The sequence below is a fragment of the Carassius auratus genome, unplaced genomic scaffold (genome assembly GCF_003368295.1).
Source record: "Carassius auratus strain Wakin unplaced genomic scaffold, ASM336829v1 scaf_tig00034501, whole genome shotgun sequence".
Classification (NCBI taxonomy): Eukaryota; Metazoa; Chordata; class Actinopteri; order Cypriniformes; family Cyprinidae; genus Carassius; species Carassius auratus.
Window position 1 is genome coordinate 76,404 of NW_020526153.1, and position 18,182 is coordinate 94,585.

An 18,182-nucleotide genomic window follows, 5' to 3' on the forward strand; every position below is an offset into this window, starting at 1 on the left:
TCATATTTAATTTCCAAGTATCAAGGCATGACATGCAACCTATCCATGTGGGCATCTGCCTAATTTGGCTGCTTGGAGTTTGGATGCGCATACTTTGACATCAGCATCAAAAGATATCTTCTCCATTTTAAACAGCGGTATCCTATTTCTAACTACGCTTTAGAAAATAAAAAAGAAGAAATATCGTATTTGAGCCCAAAATGGACACTGTGGTTATCCTGTGCATAATTCTACAGTCTATGATAATTACAAAGATTTTGATAAATGATATGTAGGTTTCATGAACCTTGAACAAGTAAGAAAACGTGCCTTCATGACTAGCAATTAAGGAGTAACACTGATATCTAGCGGCAGAGAAGCGAGCTGCACGCTGCCCTCACTGTCGTGAAATCACGCATGCCTTCATCTGCCCACACACAGTTGAAAGGTCGATCTGAAGATGGCAGAGTCATTGATTTGTAACAACACGCAAAGCAGGTAGAAAAACGTGGGGGTTTACTACTAAATACTACAATATTTATATGAACTATGTTTTGTAAAACACTTTGTTGGCTATTATATTCTAACCACGCAGTAGATACAAACATAAAAGGAAGTTTTCCTGTCCTACAGGGTGAGTTCTGTGCTGAACAGAGATGTCAAGCAGTTCGGAAAGAAGTTCATGTTTGATTCTAATGAGGACACGTGCTGGAATTCTGACCAGGTGACGTTACTTCAGCCGAGCTGGTGCGACGCTCCGTGCCGTTTTCTCATGCTCGTGACCCATTTTACCAACTTCTTCTTAAAAACAGGGTGAATCCCAGTGGGTTGTCTTGGAGTTTCCACAGCCTGTGAAAGTGTCCGAGCTCAGGTTACAATTCCAAGGAGGCTTTTCAGGGAAATCTTGCAAATTACAAGGTCAGTCAACAATATTAGCGTTTAGCGGTAAAACCTTAAAAGATAGACTTACCATGAGCTCCGAGGTTGTTAAGGGATGGTAATGGAATAATTTGCTGTCATTTTAATTCATTTCTAAGAACGATTTAAGTAGCCTGTAGGTAACTTTCCACAAATGCTATTTGCTGTTGCCATGAAAACCCGAAATCGCGGCAAAATAGCTCAATGTAAAAAAAAATTAAGTAAAAAAAAAAAGCTCAACGTATAGCGCCCACTCCCATGAAGCATTGCGAATAATTCCGTGAATTTATTTTGATATTTTGTTTTATTTTTGTTTAAATTGTATTAATATTTTTTTCCTCCAATAAAGACACCATATTTGCTGTCTTAATATAATATGTTCCTTGCCTTATTATGATTTATTTATTTGTTTATTTTTTTATATGATATAGTTTTATCCATTTTAGTTTGACACTTTCTGCAGTTTACATAGTTAAGCCAAGGGGCACAAAATGAATGGCTTTTATTTAGTCTTTTGAATCATATTCAACAGATTACTTAAAAAAAAAACGCATTCTTTCGTGTACAAAACAAGTGACATTCATTAAATTGATTCATGGATAAACTTAGTTTTATTCACCACTAAAAAAATCATCACTGTGTTGAACTGCAGCCCAAGGCATCATCTCTATGACGACCAACAATTTTAATTTAAAAAAGAGATAAAAAATTAATAATAGACATTTAAAATGTTTGTTTTCTACAGGTTCTGCCAAAGAAGAGGATCTTAAACATATTGGAGACTTCTATCCGGAGGATAACAACTGTCTACAAATATCCTTCCAGATATCTGCAATATTATTCATTATTATACCTTCAGTAATCACCACCTTTTGTTATTTTTGCATCCGCTTGGATATATGCATGTATATAGTCACCATATTTTCTCAGATTGAGTGTCTTCTGAAGTCCCTCACAGTCAGTGGAGTTTTCTAGTACAGTAACCTACTACAGCTTATTTTTTTCCCTCTTTTCCTGGCCAATGGCCAAATTGCCCATGTCTTCCGTTTATCCCAAGCTTATCAAATCCTTGATTCTTCACCCACAGTTTTCCCATTCAAGATGCCCCTTTGGTTCAGAGGCTGAAAATAGTGTTTGAAAACAGTGCTGACTTTTTTGGAAGAATAATTGTTTACATGTTGGATATCCTGGGGGAGAAATTTTTGTAATGTTTTGAGAAAAGGACAAAGAGGAAGCACAGTATGAAGAGGCGGGAATGCCAGACAACTTGTCTTGCTTTCACCTCTGGATGAGGAATTTTATTTCCACCTACTCGCAGGAAAAGCATGAACGGATGTTGCTTTTGCTCTCATTTCCTTTCTTTCTACAGAGACTTTATGGATTATATTCACATTAAGTCAAAACACATGAACTACACATTTTTTAAAATTGTTTTTTAATAAAAAAAAATATAATAATAATACAAAACCGATTGTTCTTTTACATCTCCTATGTCAAAATAAAGCTATAAAATATGCAGGATTATTGTAAGGTATTGTAAGAGCAGTCCTCAGCTTCATGTGTTTACAGACACGTTTTCTGAAACTGGTTCCCGGAAGAGCTTCAAAATATGATCTTCAAGCAGTTTTTGCACTGCAAGTAAGTTGAAAGACTTGTAAGTTATTCATTAATACAATTCAAATGTATCATTTGTTGTATTAATATAGTGTGGAATGACTCTTGCCTTTTTTGTGGCCCAGTGCAACAGCGAGAGCAACAGGACTGTATCCAGAGTCTGCCTCAAATGTGATATCTGCCCCACATCCTAAACACAAACTTGCCTTTATTTCATCATCACAAATATTAAAATGCACGAATATTGTGAAGACTTACTTAAGAGAGCTTCAACACATTTTGTGTGATTCCCACGAACTGCGTACAAAAGAGGGGTCCCACCATTCTGTTAGAAAGTAAGAAAGATTTTAGATGTTTCTGTAGTATATAATGGTAGTGTATTTTGTATTTGTAAAGTTTTACCAACATTTTCCAAATAGTTAAACTGCTCATACCCAGTCATAGGAATCAACATCGACACCATGTTGAAGGAGAATATCAACAATATCGGCAAATCCTCCTGCGCTGGCCAAAGACAAGGCACTTTCTCGTTCTCTAGCGAGTGTTTTTGGATCTGCTCCCTGATATAATATAAAATAAATTATATATATAGTCCAAACTTAGTGGCTACAAAAAAAAAGTGTCTTTCTCACCTTCTGAAGGAGGAACTCCACCATCATTATCTCTCCAAAAGCAGCTGCCCACATTAATGGTGTGAAACCTCGCTCATCTTGACTGTTAAGTAGAGAACTGTCTGCAAGATTACCCAAATATATACATACATATTTATTCATTCATTCATTGATTTATTTGCTTATTTATGCATGCATTCCATTATTTATTTATATCAGCAAGTGTTATACGTTATATTTATTGATACCTTTGGATAAATGTAACTCCAGTTGTGAAATCTCACCATGGGCTGCCAGCTGATGAATTGAGAGATCTGCAAGACATCATTAAATTTAAAAAGACTATTAGATGACTGCACGGAAATCTGCCCACAGTATATATATATAGGAGGAGGTGGCAGACTCACTGTCTAAAGTGGCGGGTCGAACTGTGACCTCATTCCCCCGTTGTTTATTTGTCAGAGTGGTCGAGTGGTTTACTGCATTTTCATCACTTCGGTTTTCCATTATCACATATCATTACACCTGCTTTAAATGTACGCAATATAGAAAATATAAAGAAATAACTAATTAACATAGCGCCAATTATTATGCAGAATAAGTTAATAATGCTAATATAAAGTAACAGATGACTTATGAGAATCTTACCTTCGAGTGTTTACATGATCTTAAACTTCACAGGTTCGTGTGATCGTAGGCTATGTGCTGCTTTTTGTTTCCTGATTCGGTTGCCAAAGTGAAACTGAAATTGAAGTCTTGCAAGTGCTTTGAAAAAGCGCACATTCAAAGTCTATTGAGACATGTATGAAACAGTAAGCTACTTTTCTCATAATATGTATCTTACTTTTGGCTGCAAAATTAATCGCATCTTTTTTTTTTTTTAAAGAACAATTGGAGTTGGGACACCAGTTTGAAGTGGGTTTCGTGAACGAGTCGGGGGTTTGAACGAATCTTTTCAGGAATCGTTTTAGTTCACTCCTTAAGGGGGTCCTGTTATGCTTTTTCACTTTTTCAATTCTAGTTAGTCTGTAATGTTGTTGTTGTTTGAGCATAAAAAAGATCTGAATAGTTCAAAGTCCGTTTCAAAAAGAGATATTTTAATTTAACACAAAACACTTTTAAAAAAACTATACCAAACAGATTCATACAACAACATATTTTCCAGGATTTGTGACATCACAAATATCGAAGAATGGGACAAGATCTGGTTGAGCTGCGCTAGACAAGTCAATGAGTGTTATCACTATGTCAGAGACATTAGTTTTTCCAAGCCAAATGAACTTAGAGTGGTTACAATCACTAATAAGGGTTTAAATCGCGCTCAAATTTATTTGATTTTGAAGCATATTGATACTGAAGCTAACAGGCGGCTATGGTAAGGGGCGTGACATTTCCCGACCAGGCACTGAGTGGAGCCAATCACAACACACACTGGCACAGCTAACCAATCACAGCACATTTCGTATTTCAGAAGGCGGGCCTTCATTTGATACAGTAACTGTTTGAGCTGTGGGGAGAAAGGTGTTGTAATAATGTAACATTTGTGAAAAATAATGTTTTTCGAACAACCTAGTGTTTAAGCCTGTTCTAGTACACCCCCACCCCCCCAAAAAAATTGTTAAATGATTCAATGAATTCTTACTGGTGAACCGATTCAAATGATTTGATTCACTCAGATGAATCGTAATCTTTAGAACTAGTGGCTAGGAACTAGATATTGTCCTGCTGTTACTCCGGATGATGTTTTGGAAGCACACTTTTAGGGAAACAGCTGCTCTTTGGTAACACAGAAAGATATTTATATCATACGTTAATATTTAATAAAAATGGAGGATCAAGAAATGCAGTTGAAAGTAAAAAGAGGTACAATAGATAGAGTCAGAGTTTTGATGTGTATAGATTCATGTTTAATAATCGAGGACGACTCCGTGTACTTGTGTTTACATTATCTTTAACATGTAATTTACCGTACTGAATTGATTAGACGCCCTTTTTAAGCGCGTCAGTTATCTGATTTGAGATTACACATGATTTAATATGAACCTGATGAAGAGATACTGATTGTATCTTTGGTTTATTTTTGCTACAGTGACTGATAAATTCACAGAGAGTATGTGTGTTTTGGCCAATGAACCGTCGATAGCGCTTTATAGGTTACAGGAGCACGTCAGGAGATCCCTACCAGAGCTCGTGCAACACAAGGTAAGTGACCTTGTTTTAATGGGTTACATTTGTTCCCTAGCCTATATTGCAGTAATGCAGAAACACTGTAATTAGGTTATTTTTAAGAGATTTGCCTGAATTATTAACATTTGACCTGCTATATTAGAATCACACAGGTTTCACTTAAGTATCTCACTTTACATTGTAAATGGTAATAGTAAATTATAAAATACTATAATATATTATTCTTAATGGAAAACAATGCCATATGGTGTAATATATCACTGATATATTATTTCCTGTTACAGCAAGCAACTGTCTTTCAAAATATCCTACACTTAATAGTTTTACTTAAGCTTTTTTTTTTGGTAGTTTATTATATTCGGTTCTATGTTTTATTGTTGTTATTTATTGTCTAATGTTAAATATGATATATTGTTGTGTTTTAATGTAGCCTGTTTGTAGTGCATTGGGTATGATAAAGCATATTATAAATAAAATGAATAATTATTATTACTTAAGCAAGCACTGAATTGTTGTACTGATTTATTGTAGACAGACATGCATGTTGTGTATTTATTTTTGTTTTATTTTAATTTATTGTCTTTGTATTTTTGTAGCACTTGGGTTCAGAAATATTGCATAATAAATCAAATTAATTCTAATATTATTGTATTATCAAGTTGACCTAAGTGTTGTAATTACAGAATAATTGTACTTATTTTGCTTTATCGTTGTTATTTATTGTATTTTCTTTTATTTTTGTACCACTTTGAGAATGAGAAAAGTGTATTATAAACAAAAAAATATATACATTTAATGTTATCATATTAGCAAGTTGACTGAAGTGCCGTGATGAATTGTGATTTTGTAGACGGACATGCAGAGTTGGGAGGAACAAAGTCAAGGGGCAATCTACTCCGTTGAATATGCATGCAGGTAAGATATGCATTACACAAATGGATTATTTCCATTATATAGAACTTTATTAAATGTACTTCATGTCTGTTTTTGTGTGTGTGTGTCTTTCAGTGCAGTTAAAAGCATGACGAACAGTAGTCTCTATTTCAAGAATATAGATGGTCTGCTCCGGCAAGCCATTTCACTGAAGGAACAGATCAGCAGCTCACAGGGTCGAAGGTTGTACTCACCATCCATTTTAATGCAACTACATGCATTTGTATTATTATTATTTATTTATTTGTAGTTTTATATATGACGTCACTGTTAAATGTAAATGTGGCATTGACATCCTGTAAATTTTCTTTGCTCGTTTGCTTCACTTTTAATTTGCTCACCTTTTCTGTTTTTAAACATACATGTCACTTCAGTGCTGTGAAACCTGCAATTAATCCAAATGATACACCCACACACACCTCAGTCACACCTCCCTGACTCATGGAAGTCTTTCTCCAAGGTTTGTTTAACTTCATTTTAGTTTTTTTTTTTCTACATCAGATATGCAGTGTTAGTGTAAATTTGATAGTTTATGTACACAATTTCAGTAATTTTTTTTTATTATTATTTATGACAGAAATGTTAAATACCGATTCAGATCAGCTTCTCCTATAAGTTATTCCATTATGCCATTTTTCTTAACCTTTATAGTTGTATTGTTTTGCTCCAAAATATGTCTTTCTAGTAAAAAAAAAGAGAACAATTCACTGTCCTACAGCTACACGAAAATTCTCAAGTATTTCAGTAGTAATTTCACATTTTAACAATTAGTCTGATTTCTAACACCTGTCCTGTAAGTTGATATTAGGTGTACGAAAAATACATGTTTACATATTTTGCTTGAAATGTCACGGAAATAATTTAAGATGCTATAATCTGATGAAAAAGCAGTACATTGTGAAATACGTTTACGATTTGAAAGAACTAATTTCTATTTTAAGATATCCGTGATGCAAAGCTGAATTTGTCTCCAGTGTCACATGATCCTACAGAAAGCAATTACTTAAACTGTAGTAATATTACACAATGTTAACGTTTAAAAAATGTTCGGCAAAAAAAACGCAGGCTTACAGAACATAATAGACTTTCAAAAAAAACAAAAAATCTGAATTATTCCACCAGTGTCTAGGTGTATATATATGTATGACAGTACATATTGTATTATATACTGCCCATCTTAACATCAAACTAGATGCGTGGTACCATTCATACTAAAGTTGAGTCCTTGATCGTGGCTTTTCTAGCAAGTACAGATCTCATCTCACTGTTGACTCCGTTCCAGGGTTTGGTCTGGGCTTGAAACAGGCCGGACTCTGTCGAAAGTGTCCGGTGCGTCCGTCTGCTCCCACCGCTACTGTAGCCGTCCTTATCACTGCGAGGGCCGTTAGATGCCGAGTACTGCGGTTTAGGATCCATGTGAGCGGGGTTGATGAAATGGCTGTGCAGGTTGGCTAAGCTGTGCTGCCTCCGTGGCTTTTCCGCAGTGCTTAGGTTCAACGTATGGATGCCAGCGATGTTTTCAGGGTTGCTGTGGTACATGGTGTGGGCATGTTCATTGTGGAAGTGTTTGGCTGTATGTGCGGCGCGTATTGAGGAGTGAATCACGATAAGTAGCAGGACGAGAACACCGGAGGAAAGCACGCACACGCTGGCTATGCCCGTCTCAACTTCAAACACCAGTAACATGTAAATAGACATAGCTGTGAGGGGGAAAAAATGAAATATGTCAGATACCTCCATGCTGTGTCATCTGAATGATGAATATAAACTAATGTACTGTTGTTTTCACAGGAAGAGAGCTTTGGATCATGGCATGCATAAGGATGGAGGAGAAAAGCACAACTGATGAAGATCTGGATAAAACAATATACCATATTCGCTTGTGGCCACCACTTCATATTAATGATGACTGCTACTCTAAAATATGGAAGCCCATCGTCAAATCACAAAATTACAAAATAAAAAAGGTAATTCTGAGTTTAAAATAAGAAATAAATACATATAATGAGATAGGAGTATTATGCAATATAGGCCCAGTTTCACAGAGAGGGTTTAGGTTAAGCCAGGATAAGGCCATAGTTCAATTAGGACATTTAAGAAGTTTTTAGAAATATGTCTTGGATAAAAACATTGGTGGTGTGCATCTTGAGACAAAACAATGAATCTGACCAATTTTAAGATCAGTCAGTGCGGTCAGCCCAGACGTGCATTTTAGTCTGAGCCTAGGCTTAAACCGGAGGATAAAGTCCCAGTTTGCACGGTTTAAAGTCAAATTGTGAGATGAAAGTCACAGTTGGAAAAACTAAAGTTGCAACTGCAAAGAAAAATATTGCATTTGCAAGATTTAATGTAACACTGAAGTAAAGTTAACATTATAAAATTCTAATACACAATTATGGAATTTAATATCAGTTAGCAAAAAAAAAAAAAAGTATAGGGAAGTTTAGATGTCACACTGCAACATTTAAAGTCAAATTATGAGAAATAAAGTCATATACAGTAGGATATATAAAGTAGCAAGTAGCCATTGCGAGATCTAATGTTGCATTAATACATAAATTAACATTATGAGAGATAAATTAAACATCACAATTGCAAGATATAAAGTCAGTTTTTCTTTATTCTGAGGCAGAAATGGGCTTCCTTACTAAAAATTAAGTAAATCTTTCGGTATTGACATATGATATTTATAAGCTGCTTTTGGAGTTTTGGTTACAATTTTTACACATTTTTTGTAATAAGGTCAATGTAACTGTTCTGTAAATGTGTATATACTGTTCTTAATGATTAAAGGTTTTGAGTATAATTCATGACATGACTTCCATGTGGTTTTTGTGTTCCACTTACCAGCTAAGTAAACTGAAACTCCAAGGCAAAACAGTCCAATTGTCACATGCCGGACAACCCTGCTATCCAGTAGAAACCAGTCGGCCCTTAGGATATAAGCAAAAGCTGGGATCATTTCTTCTTGTGTGGACGAGCAGCAGGGCCTCGATTTGCAAAACTAACAAACTGATTTCAAGACCTGCTAGAATTGGCAACAAGCCTTTCTCTGTCTGTTCTTTATATTAAAATACATTTTAAAATGGATAAACCTGGGTTATATCTGAGAAAGATGTTCTAGAGGTCAATATAAAATTCAAAAGTCCATTAAATGTCATTTACCAAGTGTGGCCCCCAAATACTTAGATATTTGAGCTTCCAAGCATTTTTACAGAGCTAACTCTTTTTCTCTCAATTTTTTTCACGTTAAAGGTTATTTTTAGTGGATGAATCAAGAAATTATCTTCAAGTTCTCAGATTTGTACTATGAACATCTTCCACTAACGTCCAACAACCAAAAACAGTCCAAATTATTTTTCTATTAAGCTCTTTACAGCTGTTTTATCACTTCATAAACTTGCTCTAAAGGTATGCTTACATTTGTTTTGAAATTCTGTACCCAAATCTATGGTAAAGTGTCTACTTAATTAAGCAAGTTTCTCCATTACCTTTGTGTATCTGGTTCTCCTCGGCATATTTCAGTAGCGAAATAGCTGTGAAGCAAACACACAACAACAGAGCTCAAGTTGAGTGTCAGAGATAGGGCTGAAAGGACCGTGGAAACGGGCTTTAACACAGCTGTGATCTCACTCGACCCTAAAGGAGAAGAATCCTTTATAACAGCCTGTTGCGTTTGGAGCTGGAAGATCAAAATGACGGACAGGACGGACATTATTGCGGACGAAATCCCTAAAAACGCGAGGACCACGAGAGAACGCTGACTGTAGGACTGCGTCATGTCCGACAGTGATTAAATGTCCGATTTACTATGTAAACAAACCGGCAAAGCTGCGAAAGTGCATTGAAAAATGACGTTCTCCCACTTTTCCTCGATATCTTCCCACTCTGTTTTCTGTTTGCGGGTTTCTTGACAAGGAAAACAAACGATGCTCGAGAGGCTGCTGTGGAATGCGCGTGCTCTCGTGCCGCTGTTGTTCAGTCAGAGCATGTGATCCACTTTAAATCCCCAGATTAAAAACTTTTTTCATGCAACAATGGAGTTTTTATTTGGATTTATTCGCACACGCAAGGCAGCAGCTGGCTCGTTCTCTATAAGAGCCTTATTTGGCTCTTGAGAACGTTTCTCCAAAGGAATGCTAATACCTCTCCGTGTTTTTGTCGTTCATAGCATTCAACAGGTGTAGTGCACTAATTTAAGTCTATTTTTCATACAACATTCTGCTCGTACCTTAAGCATAACCAAATTTAGTTGGAAAATATTGTTTTATATTTTTATTATTTTTTTTTGTCTTCTTGTTATGTATCTTTACAGTTTTTAACCTTTATATTTTAAAACATATATGCTACATTTATTTATTTATCAATCACTCTTATCTAAACCTAGGTAGCACACATACGTCTTCAAGATTTCTGTTAAAGATTACTTGATCTGGAAAGCATCTGCTATGGACGAACATCTCTCTTTAAGACGGTTTTACATACCGTTGAGGTCAAAAGTTTACATCCCCCTTTCAGAATCTGCTAAATGTTAATAATTTTACTAAAATAAGAGGGTTCATACAAAATGCTGCTCCAGAAGGGAAAACCAGGCATTAAGAGCAGGGGGGTGAACACTTTTGAACAGAATGGAGATGTGTAAATGTTTCTTATTTTGTCTAAATATCATATTGTTTCATTTAGTACTGTCCTTTAGAAGATATAGAAGATAGTTACATGTTTCCCAGATGATAAAATACGTTACATTTACCCTGATCTTCAAATCTCTTCATGGATTTTTTTCTTCTTTGGAGCATCAGTGAGCTTTTGAATCTTCTGTGATAGTAGCGTATGAGTCCTTCAGTTTTCCTCAGTGTGAAAAGATGGAACTCCAAATCACACAGTCATTGTTGGAAAGGGTTCGAATACACGAAAACCAAAGAATTAGTGGGAGCTGAAGGATTTTTCTGAAGAGCAGCAGGATGTTTAACTGTTCAGGACAAACCATGAACAACTATCACTAAAGAAAAACACACAGCTGTGGATCATTCAGCTAACAACACAGTACTCAAAATCTTTTGAACAGGGTCGCTTTTGTAAATTAAACTATTATTTTCTCCTGTGGACTATGTGTAATGTGAAATATCTTTTTTCAGGTCTGTACTAAATAAACAATAACAAGCATTTTGAATGATCCCTCTTATTTTGGTAAAATAATTCACATTTTCCAGTTTCTGAAAGGGGGCATGTAAACTTTTGACCTCAACTGTATATTCATATTAAACTAATAAAGTGTATTTGACATCTGATAGGAAACGTCCCATAGACATATTGCAGATGAGCAAACACTCAAAAAATATGTCTTGCAGATGTAAATGCAAATGTCAAATAGACGTCTCTGTAATGTAGCCTATGTGTGCTAAGCGACTTACAAACATTGTCCAGAATAATACAAACTAAAGGGATATATGAATAGTAAAGGAATATTATAAGTTATAAATAGTCATTTTTAGTGTATTTTTCACATTATCTTGCAACGCAGAAGATATTTTCTTTGAATGCACAAGATCTCAGATTCATAAACCGCTAAGTAGCAGCAGTGCGCTGTAAAACTATTTACCCTGCAAACCAGTGTGTTTATAATGATGAATTGAAATTACATAATAAGAAATACCAGTTTGCAGCCTAACTGGCTGTTTTGCACAAACACCTGGAAGTGAATGAAACCAGAAGCCTCAAGTTTAAAATGGCAGTTTGTTAACACCTGTAATTGAAAAATTGATCGAGATTTCCCAAATAAAATGTGCAAGACATTTTAAAATTATGCTGTAGCTATATATAGGCTAATCATAAACAGGCCTATAATACAAATATTTAAAAAAACATATTAAAAACAACATCATGCAAGGACTTTCTTTTTTTATTTGTCTAAAGCGGTTACTTCACACTGTAGTATTTCTTATCCTTTAACAAATAACTTAAGGAACGAGCTTGCTAGAATGCTCAAACGGTTTTTGTTTGGGTGGGTCTGAGTGAAATGGGCCTACTTGCATGACAAGATGCTTAAACCGGTGCATATTTGTAGTGTCATTGACAAAAGTATGTATATTAAGAATGATTATTTTGCACCAAAATTTAAATACACAACAAGAAAGATGTATAGATCTGGAGGAATGGACCAAAGTTTGAGAACACTACGGTAAGAGTCCCTTTGACTGCATTGCTTTTTGTGTGTGTGTGTTTTGAAAGTGGTGCAAATAGAGGCAGTAATTGCTGCCTTTTAAAACTGATAAAGCTTCACTTCGTTGCCTTAGAGACAAGCATTGCACTCTGTTGGACCCAGTTAAAAGGCAATGAAAAGCTTTTTGAAAAATAGCCCACATCCAATCACATCTTCTGATTTCTGAGGGCTAGTGCTTGGTTATAAATTACTCTGAAATGAATGACATTCTATACAAGCAATATCCTGATGAAAAAGGGAAAAACTAACATCTTCACTCTTCGTTTTGTACGTTACAGGTGTAGAAGCAGTGCTGAAGATAGAAAGAGCATCTAGCCTATGGTTGGCCTTTATCAGGAACATTTTATTTATGAATCGAAATGCTATAAGCATGATATTTAAGATTATTGGCATGAAGGTGAAACGTTGCTTGTTACCTTAACCCTCGATGCGCAGGTGGGGTATTTTTTTTTCTCAGAATGGGCTGATGGGAACTCAAGGTCTGCCGCTGTGCTGAACGCGATAAGCCAGACACTAAAAAAAAAACCATTGCCTGAAGAATCGCCTGAACATGAACGCTGACCAGAGAGGCTATTTCTGAATCCGAGAGACTCACCACATGTACAAAAACTTCAGGCCGCTGATGTTGTCAAAAGCAGAAGTGAGAAGTTTCAGGGAAAAAAAAGGTTGACACTTGACACTTTCCAGACTTTCCTTTATTCGATATGAGACACAGTTATGTGGAGCAGTAATTATATGAACTGCTATAAATGCATTATACACTTGACTTTATATAAAGGTTCTGGTAACTTAAAAAGGTTTTATATTCTTAAAAATAAAGGTTCTCAAATGAAGAACCATTCTGGGTTCCTCAAAGAAACTTTCAGTGAGCAGTTCTTAAAATAAATAGTTTTTTTTTCTTAATATGAAGAACCTTTTAATAATGTAAAGAATCGTGTTTGACTATTGAGAACCTTTTGTGGAAATGGAAAGGTTCCATGGATGTTCAATGTTCTTAATGGAAACATTAACGTTAATAAATATTTTGTTTTTAGTTTGAAACTTTACAGAAGAGGAGAAACTTTAGTAGAAGAGGAGAACATTTTAATGTTCTACAAAGAAAAATGTATTCTTTACTTTGATGAATATAATGAAGCTTTAAGTCTTAATATGATTATGATTATTAGAAATCGTATTAGACCTTTGACTTCGGTTACATTTAATTACATTAATTAACATAAAATAAGAAAAAATTGACATAAAAGTCGGATTTAATTTAATTTAATTTAATTTAAACAATGCTCCAACCCTAGATGAAATCTTAATTTTCTCCATAAATTATATTGAATATTCAGTAAGTCTTTTTAGGCAAGAGACAGGCAAAATTGGTCAGTGTGTGATTTTTGGGCTAATTTGCTTTCATAACTTTTGTTGCATTTTATCTGTCAGAGTTACAATAGATATCTCTTAGAGCCGTTTTCTCATTTGTTTTGATTTTGATAGCCAGAAATCTCCACTGATATGAAATGAATCTTTTCTGTCTGTTGACAGTATTTTTTTCGAGCATTTATTTATGAAGTGATAAAATAATATAAGAAAACCTTTAATATGTCAGCAAAATTAAAAGAAAATTTTGAACTTGGCTTTAAACAGTGCTTCGTTTTCTCTTCTGCAAATGTATGCAAGTGCATATTTAATTACAAAATTGCTCATATGCCTCATTTAAATGTAATGTTTCTGAAAACTTAGTTAAGTCTTAATGTACTGTGATTAATCAACTGGGATGATCTCTGTTAATTGAAAGTTGAATTTTGACCCTTTTGCCTTAAAATCAATGTTTGTGTCTGCTCCTTCCAGACTGGAGGGATCTTCCTGCAGGAGGGATGCTGAGGGACTTTCGGGAGCATGACATGAGGTTGCTGTTTCTTGCATCAGTAAACTCTCAGAGGGGAAAACTAAAGCCATTGTGTTCATGAGTGAGAGATATTGGTAACCTCTTAATAGCACGTGAAGTAGATGTCTTTTGTGCATCTCATTGTCACTTTTTTTAGGAAGTAGTCTGTGGGCTCATAAGAGCTGCTAAGATAAATGACAGAAATGGAAACTTGCTAAAATGACCTCTGAATGAAGTATTGTGCCATGTATGAAATTGTGAATATGTTATTATTTTTTAGAGTGATTTGAATACATATTTTTAGGTGGTTACCATTGTAAAAAAATAATGATAGTGAATAAAACATATGTATTAAAGTTTAATGCATATATATTTAAATTCCAACTGTTTTATAGATTTTGGCTATGTGTGTGTATGTATGTGTGTATATATATATATATATATATATATATATATATATATATATATATATATATATATATATATATATATATAACATTTCTTGGAATGGTGTGGGAATGGGAATATATATATATGCCTTTTTTTTATTCATAATTGTCCCCTTAAAATGTAAAGCAAATTTGACCATACAAAAATTAAAGGTTCTGTATACTTTAGTGAACTATATTTAAAAGTTATAAAGAAGTTTCATAATTTTTATACAATTTCTATGAATTGATTTCTGTTTATTTAATCTTTTTTTTTTTAATGAAAAGTTTTGCTCAGAAAATGTTGCTTTGGACCTTAAAGGCTAAAACTCCTGCCAGCACATAACACAGTTATGTTCCATTATAATTGAACAAAATAACACAGTTATTGTTTTATTATTTTAATATATTAATTATGTTAATGCATTGATTTTTAACTAAGAATATAAATGCTTTTTTCAGTTCAGTTTAATATCGGCATGCCTCTATTGCGTTATTAATTTTAATATGAGTTAAACCGGTTTAATAGCGTCATCACGTTTTACAGTGTTTAATGTGGTTAAAAAAACGACAGTGTTATTAATCTTTCTCTTTTCGCTATTCACTCTAACTAGGCTACAAAATGTAACTATATCCATTGTACGCTAAATATTTAAGTGTATGTAAAGTATCTGAAGAGGTTTTTATTAAGTGAAAGACATAATAAAAGTAAAGGCGTCTTTTGCAGCCAATAAAACTCGACAGAGGCGGATGCAGAACTCTAAAGTAGGCGGCTGCTGACCATGTTGTGAACAGGCGCTGATGATTGGCGTCTCTTTCAGCCAATTAGAACGCTGAGGGGGCGTGGTATTTTCTGCCCGATGCCGCTGCTGTGGGAACAGCTGAAGATGATTGGCGTCGTCTGCAGCCAATGGGAACGCCGAGGGGGCGTGGTTTTCTTTGAGCGCCGCTGCTACAGTATGAACAGCTGGAGATGCGCTGTTGTCAAAAGAAGCTCGACGATCATCAGGTGATGTGAACTCAACCAACTCCTCCATTCAGCCGATTCAACTTATTTTGCAGACTCTTCTTAACGACTCCAGCCGACGAGTTAATTGTCAAAATCAGGTAAGATCGCTTTTTTAATAGTATAAAACTGTTATATATATAGTTAAATTAAATGGCACATGATCAGTAGCCGTAACACAAGTAAATTAATAGAAAATCAAATAAGATGTGACCACTTGATGGTTTAATTTGGGCTGCTAGTGATTATATTATATAGAGAGCTGTATGTGTGTGTGTGTGTGTGTATATGTATGTATGTATGTATGTATATATATGGTATTAACTAACGAATTAAAATACAGTATTTGCATAAATAGGACATGATTTTGATATACAAACATGCACACATAAATATAAATTGGTATTGCAATAGCTCTCTATATAATATATATATATATAATATAGTGTTATAATATAATTCATATTTTATCATTCATCCTAATGACATATTATTAATAATGGTTATAAGATTATTTATTATTTAGTAATTTATAAATATAAATAATATATTACAATTAATAATGTTTATACATATTAATAATATACAAATATTATAATAATTTGTACAAGTATAGAAACATTATTTAAAAACAAAACAAATTTTGCTAAATAATATAATAGTTTGCTAAATATGTATATACAATTAAAGATTTGAAGCATAGAAAATGAGGCCTTTTTTTGCGCTCACTAGTTTTAATCAAGCCACCATCAGCCAGCATGTTACCTTGAGAACATGAGAAACGAATGCATAGCTTTATTTATTCCACAAAGTGTTGTTAACGCTTGCTTTTTTCTCAACAGATTTACAGGTTTAATGCAGATTTCTGTGTTACTTCAAAATGATTATACCAAATATACCCAATTATATTTATTGAGTTTGCAAATTCTTTTTTAATTTATTGTCCAAATCTGCAAATATCGCATTCTAAATGTAAATTTTTGTAATATACGCACTCTCTGACAATCAACCCCAGCTCTGCAGTTGTATGCTTCACCACTTAAACAGTTAACAAAGGTCAAAGGGTGAAATCCACCACAAAACACATTTTTGCAATCTAACAGACGTTGTTACACCAGGATGTAAATTTATACCCCAGGGACCTTGTTGCATTTTGCAAAATACAGAAACCATGCATCCAGTTCATATATTGACATTAACCTACTTGGTGTGCATTTACTGCACCAAAACAACTGATAAGGGTGTGCCATAGTCATTTCGAAAGCATATGGAGCCTTTCTTTTGCTCCTTGAGCTTCTTAGACCGTTTGCTCTTGTTATTTGGTATGCAAATACAAATCTTACTTGCTATTTTTGGCGCACGCAGGTTTCTCATCCCACCGATACATGCACATACCAACCATTAGCTTCAGCCACCAACAGCTGAACTGTCTGTATTCTACAGGTGCCAGTTGCATATGGTTTTGAAACAGTTTGAAGGGCCATTAGCAAATTATTATTTGCTCTAGCATTCTAGAGCTCATTTATTTTCAGTCCCCTGCCCAAACAGCTTCGACTAGTCTCGACAGAGGTGTTTGTTGTTGGAGCTCTGATGGTTTTGGCCCCGTGAGGGACCCAGCAATTAGTCCCCTCCGGCCCCAGAGCGAGTGCTGCTCTGCGGGAGCCCGTCAGCGTACCATTGCCACTGTTTGTGTGTATTCTTTTCCACTGTCTGGCCTCTGGGAGAATCTCACAGGAAGCTGAGTGTACACCGAGGGCAGACAGGATCCAGAGCTGCAATAGTTGCATTATTACATACTACGTCTTTCATTTTTGAACATTGAATCGCTATTTAATTCCGTGCAAGCTAATTAAATGTGTAAAATAAATTGGTTTTCTTTTTTAAATGTAAATGTGTGTATATATATATATATATATATATATATATATATATATATATATATATATATATATATATATATATATATATATATATATATATATGATTTTTAGAAAAGGTCCACTTCTCAAACTAACCATCAGTTGGGCGTAAGCAGATCAATGAAAACGTACGAATGGGATCATACGAATTCGCGATCATTTCGCCACAATTAAAAATAGCTTCAGATTGCCATAAGAGATTATTTTCTTTCTGTGCAAAAACTAGGCCTTTAGTTCAACAGTTGCATTATTCCAACATCTTTTACTTTTTCATTTTATTTTATATGCAGTCTGAACTGAAGTAGTTCATAAATTTCTGTATGTATTAGCTTATTTAAAAGTAGTAAGTTGAGCAGTGTGTGTTTCGAACATTTAACCACTATTTAATAGTGTGCAAACTATCTGAATTCGTAAAATTAAATAGTATTCTTGTTTCTTGAAATAATTTATTTTTGGCGTAAATGTACTGGATTTTCAGCAAAGGTTGCCTTTGT

General features: G+C 34.5%; 4 protein-coding genes across 5 annotated transcripts; 2 read left to right on the forward strand and 2 right to left on the reverse strand.

Moving 5' to 3' along the window:
* Positions 1 to 430: 430 nt before the first annotated feature.
* Positions 431 to 2,307, forward strand: LOC113081491 (nuclear receptor 2C2-associated protein). The gene is made up of 5 exons (XM_026253553.1): positions 431 to 477; positions 613 to 703; positions 792 to 897; positions 1,643 to 1,710; positions 1,983 to 2,307. Exons 1-5 carry the CDS (start codon positions 440 to 442, stop codon positions 2,103 to 2,105), a joined length of 426 nt encoding a protein of 141 aa, XP_026109338.1. The 5' UTR covers positions 431 to 439; the 3' UTR covers positions 2,106 to 2,307.
* An 86-nt stretch (positions 2,308 to 2,393) lies between these two features.
* On the reverse strand, positions 2,394 to 3,994 carry LOC113081487 (DNA-binding protein RFXANK-like). Its single transcript, XM_026253549.1, has 8 exons — positions 3,771 to 3,994; positions 3,530 to 3,650; positions 3,371 to 3,436; positions 3,144 to 3,244; positions 2,946 to 3,071; positions 2,770 to 2,836; positions 2,621 to 2,701; positions 2,394 to 2,529 (listed from the first exon to the last, which is right to left on the reverse strand). Exons 2-8 carry the CDS (start codon positions 3,627 to 3,629, stop codon positions 2,453 to 2,455), a joined length of 618 nt encoding a protein of 205 aa, XP_026109334.1. The 5' UTR covers positions 3,630 to 3,650; positions 3,771 to 3,994; the 3' UTR covers positions 2,394 to 2,452.
* Positions 3,995 to 4,861: 867 nt separating this feature from the next.
* Positions 4,862 to 8,997, forward strand: LOC113081489 (BLOC-1-related complex subunit 8). 2 transcript variants are annotated; one of them, XM_026253551.1, is made up of 6 exons: positions 4,862 to 4,985; positions 5,212 to 5,324; positions 6,160 to 6,224; positions 6,318 to 6,425; positions 6,617 to 6,702; positions 8,034 to 8,996. In XM_026253551.1, the coding sequence occupies exons 1-5, from the start codon at positions 4,949 to 4,951 to the stop codon at positions 6,678 to 6,680; spliced, it is 387 nt and encodes a 128-aa protein (XP_026109336.1). In that variant the 5' UTR covers positions 4,862 to 4,948; the 3' UTR covers positions 6,681 to 6,702; positions 8,034 to 8,996. The 2 variants fall into 2 exon arrangements, with proteins under 2 accessions (XP_026109336.1, XP_026109337.1); XM_026253552.1 differs by lacking the exon at positions 6,617 to 6,702 and having other exon boundaries at positions 8,034 to 8,997.
* Positions 6,724 to 10,264, reverse strand: tmem221 (transmembrane protein 221). Its single transcript, XM_026253550.1, has 3 exons — positions 9,734 to 10,264; positions 9,090 to 9,175; positions 6,724 to 7,942 (listed from the first exon to the last, which is right to left on the reverse strand). The coding sequence occupies exons 1-3, from the start codon at positions 10,021 to 10,023 to the stop codon at positions 7,449 to 7,451; spliced, it is 870 nt and encodes a 289-aa protein (XP_026109335.1). The 5' UTR covers positions 10,024 to 10,264; the 3' UTR covers positions 6,724 to 7,448.
* Between the last annotated feature and the right edge of the window lie 7,918 nt (positions 10,265 to 18,182).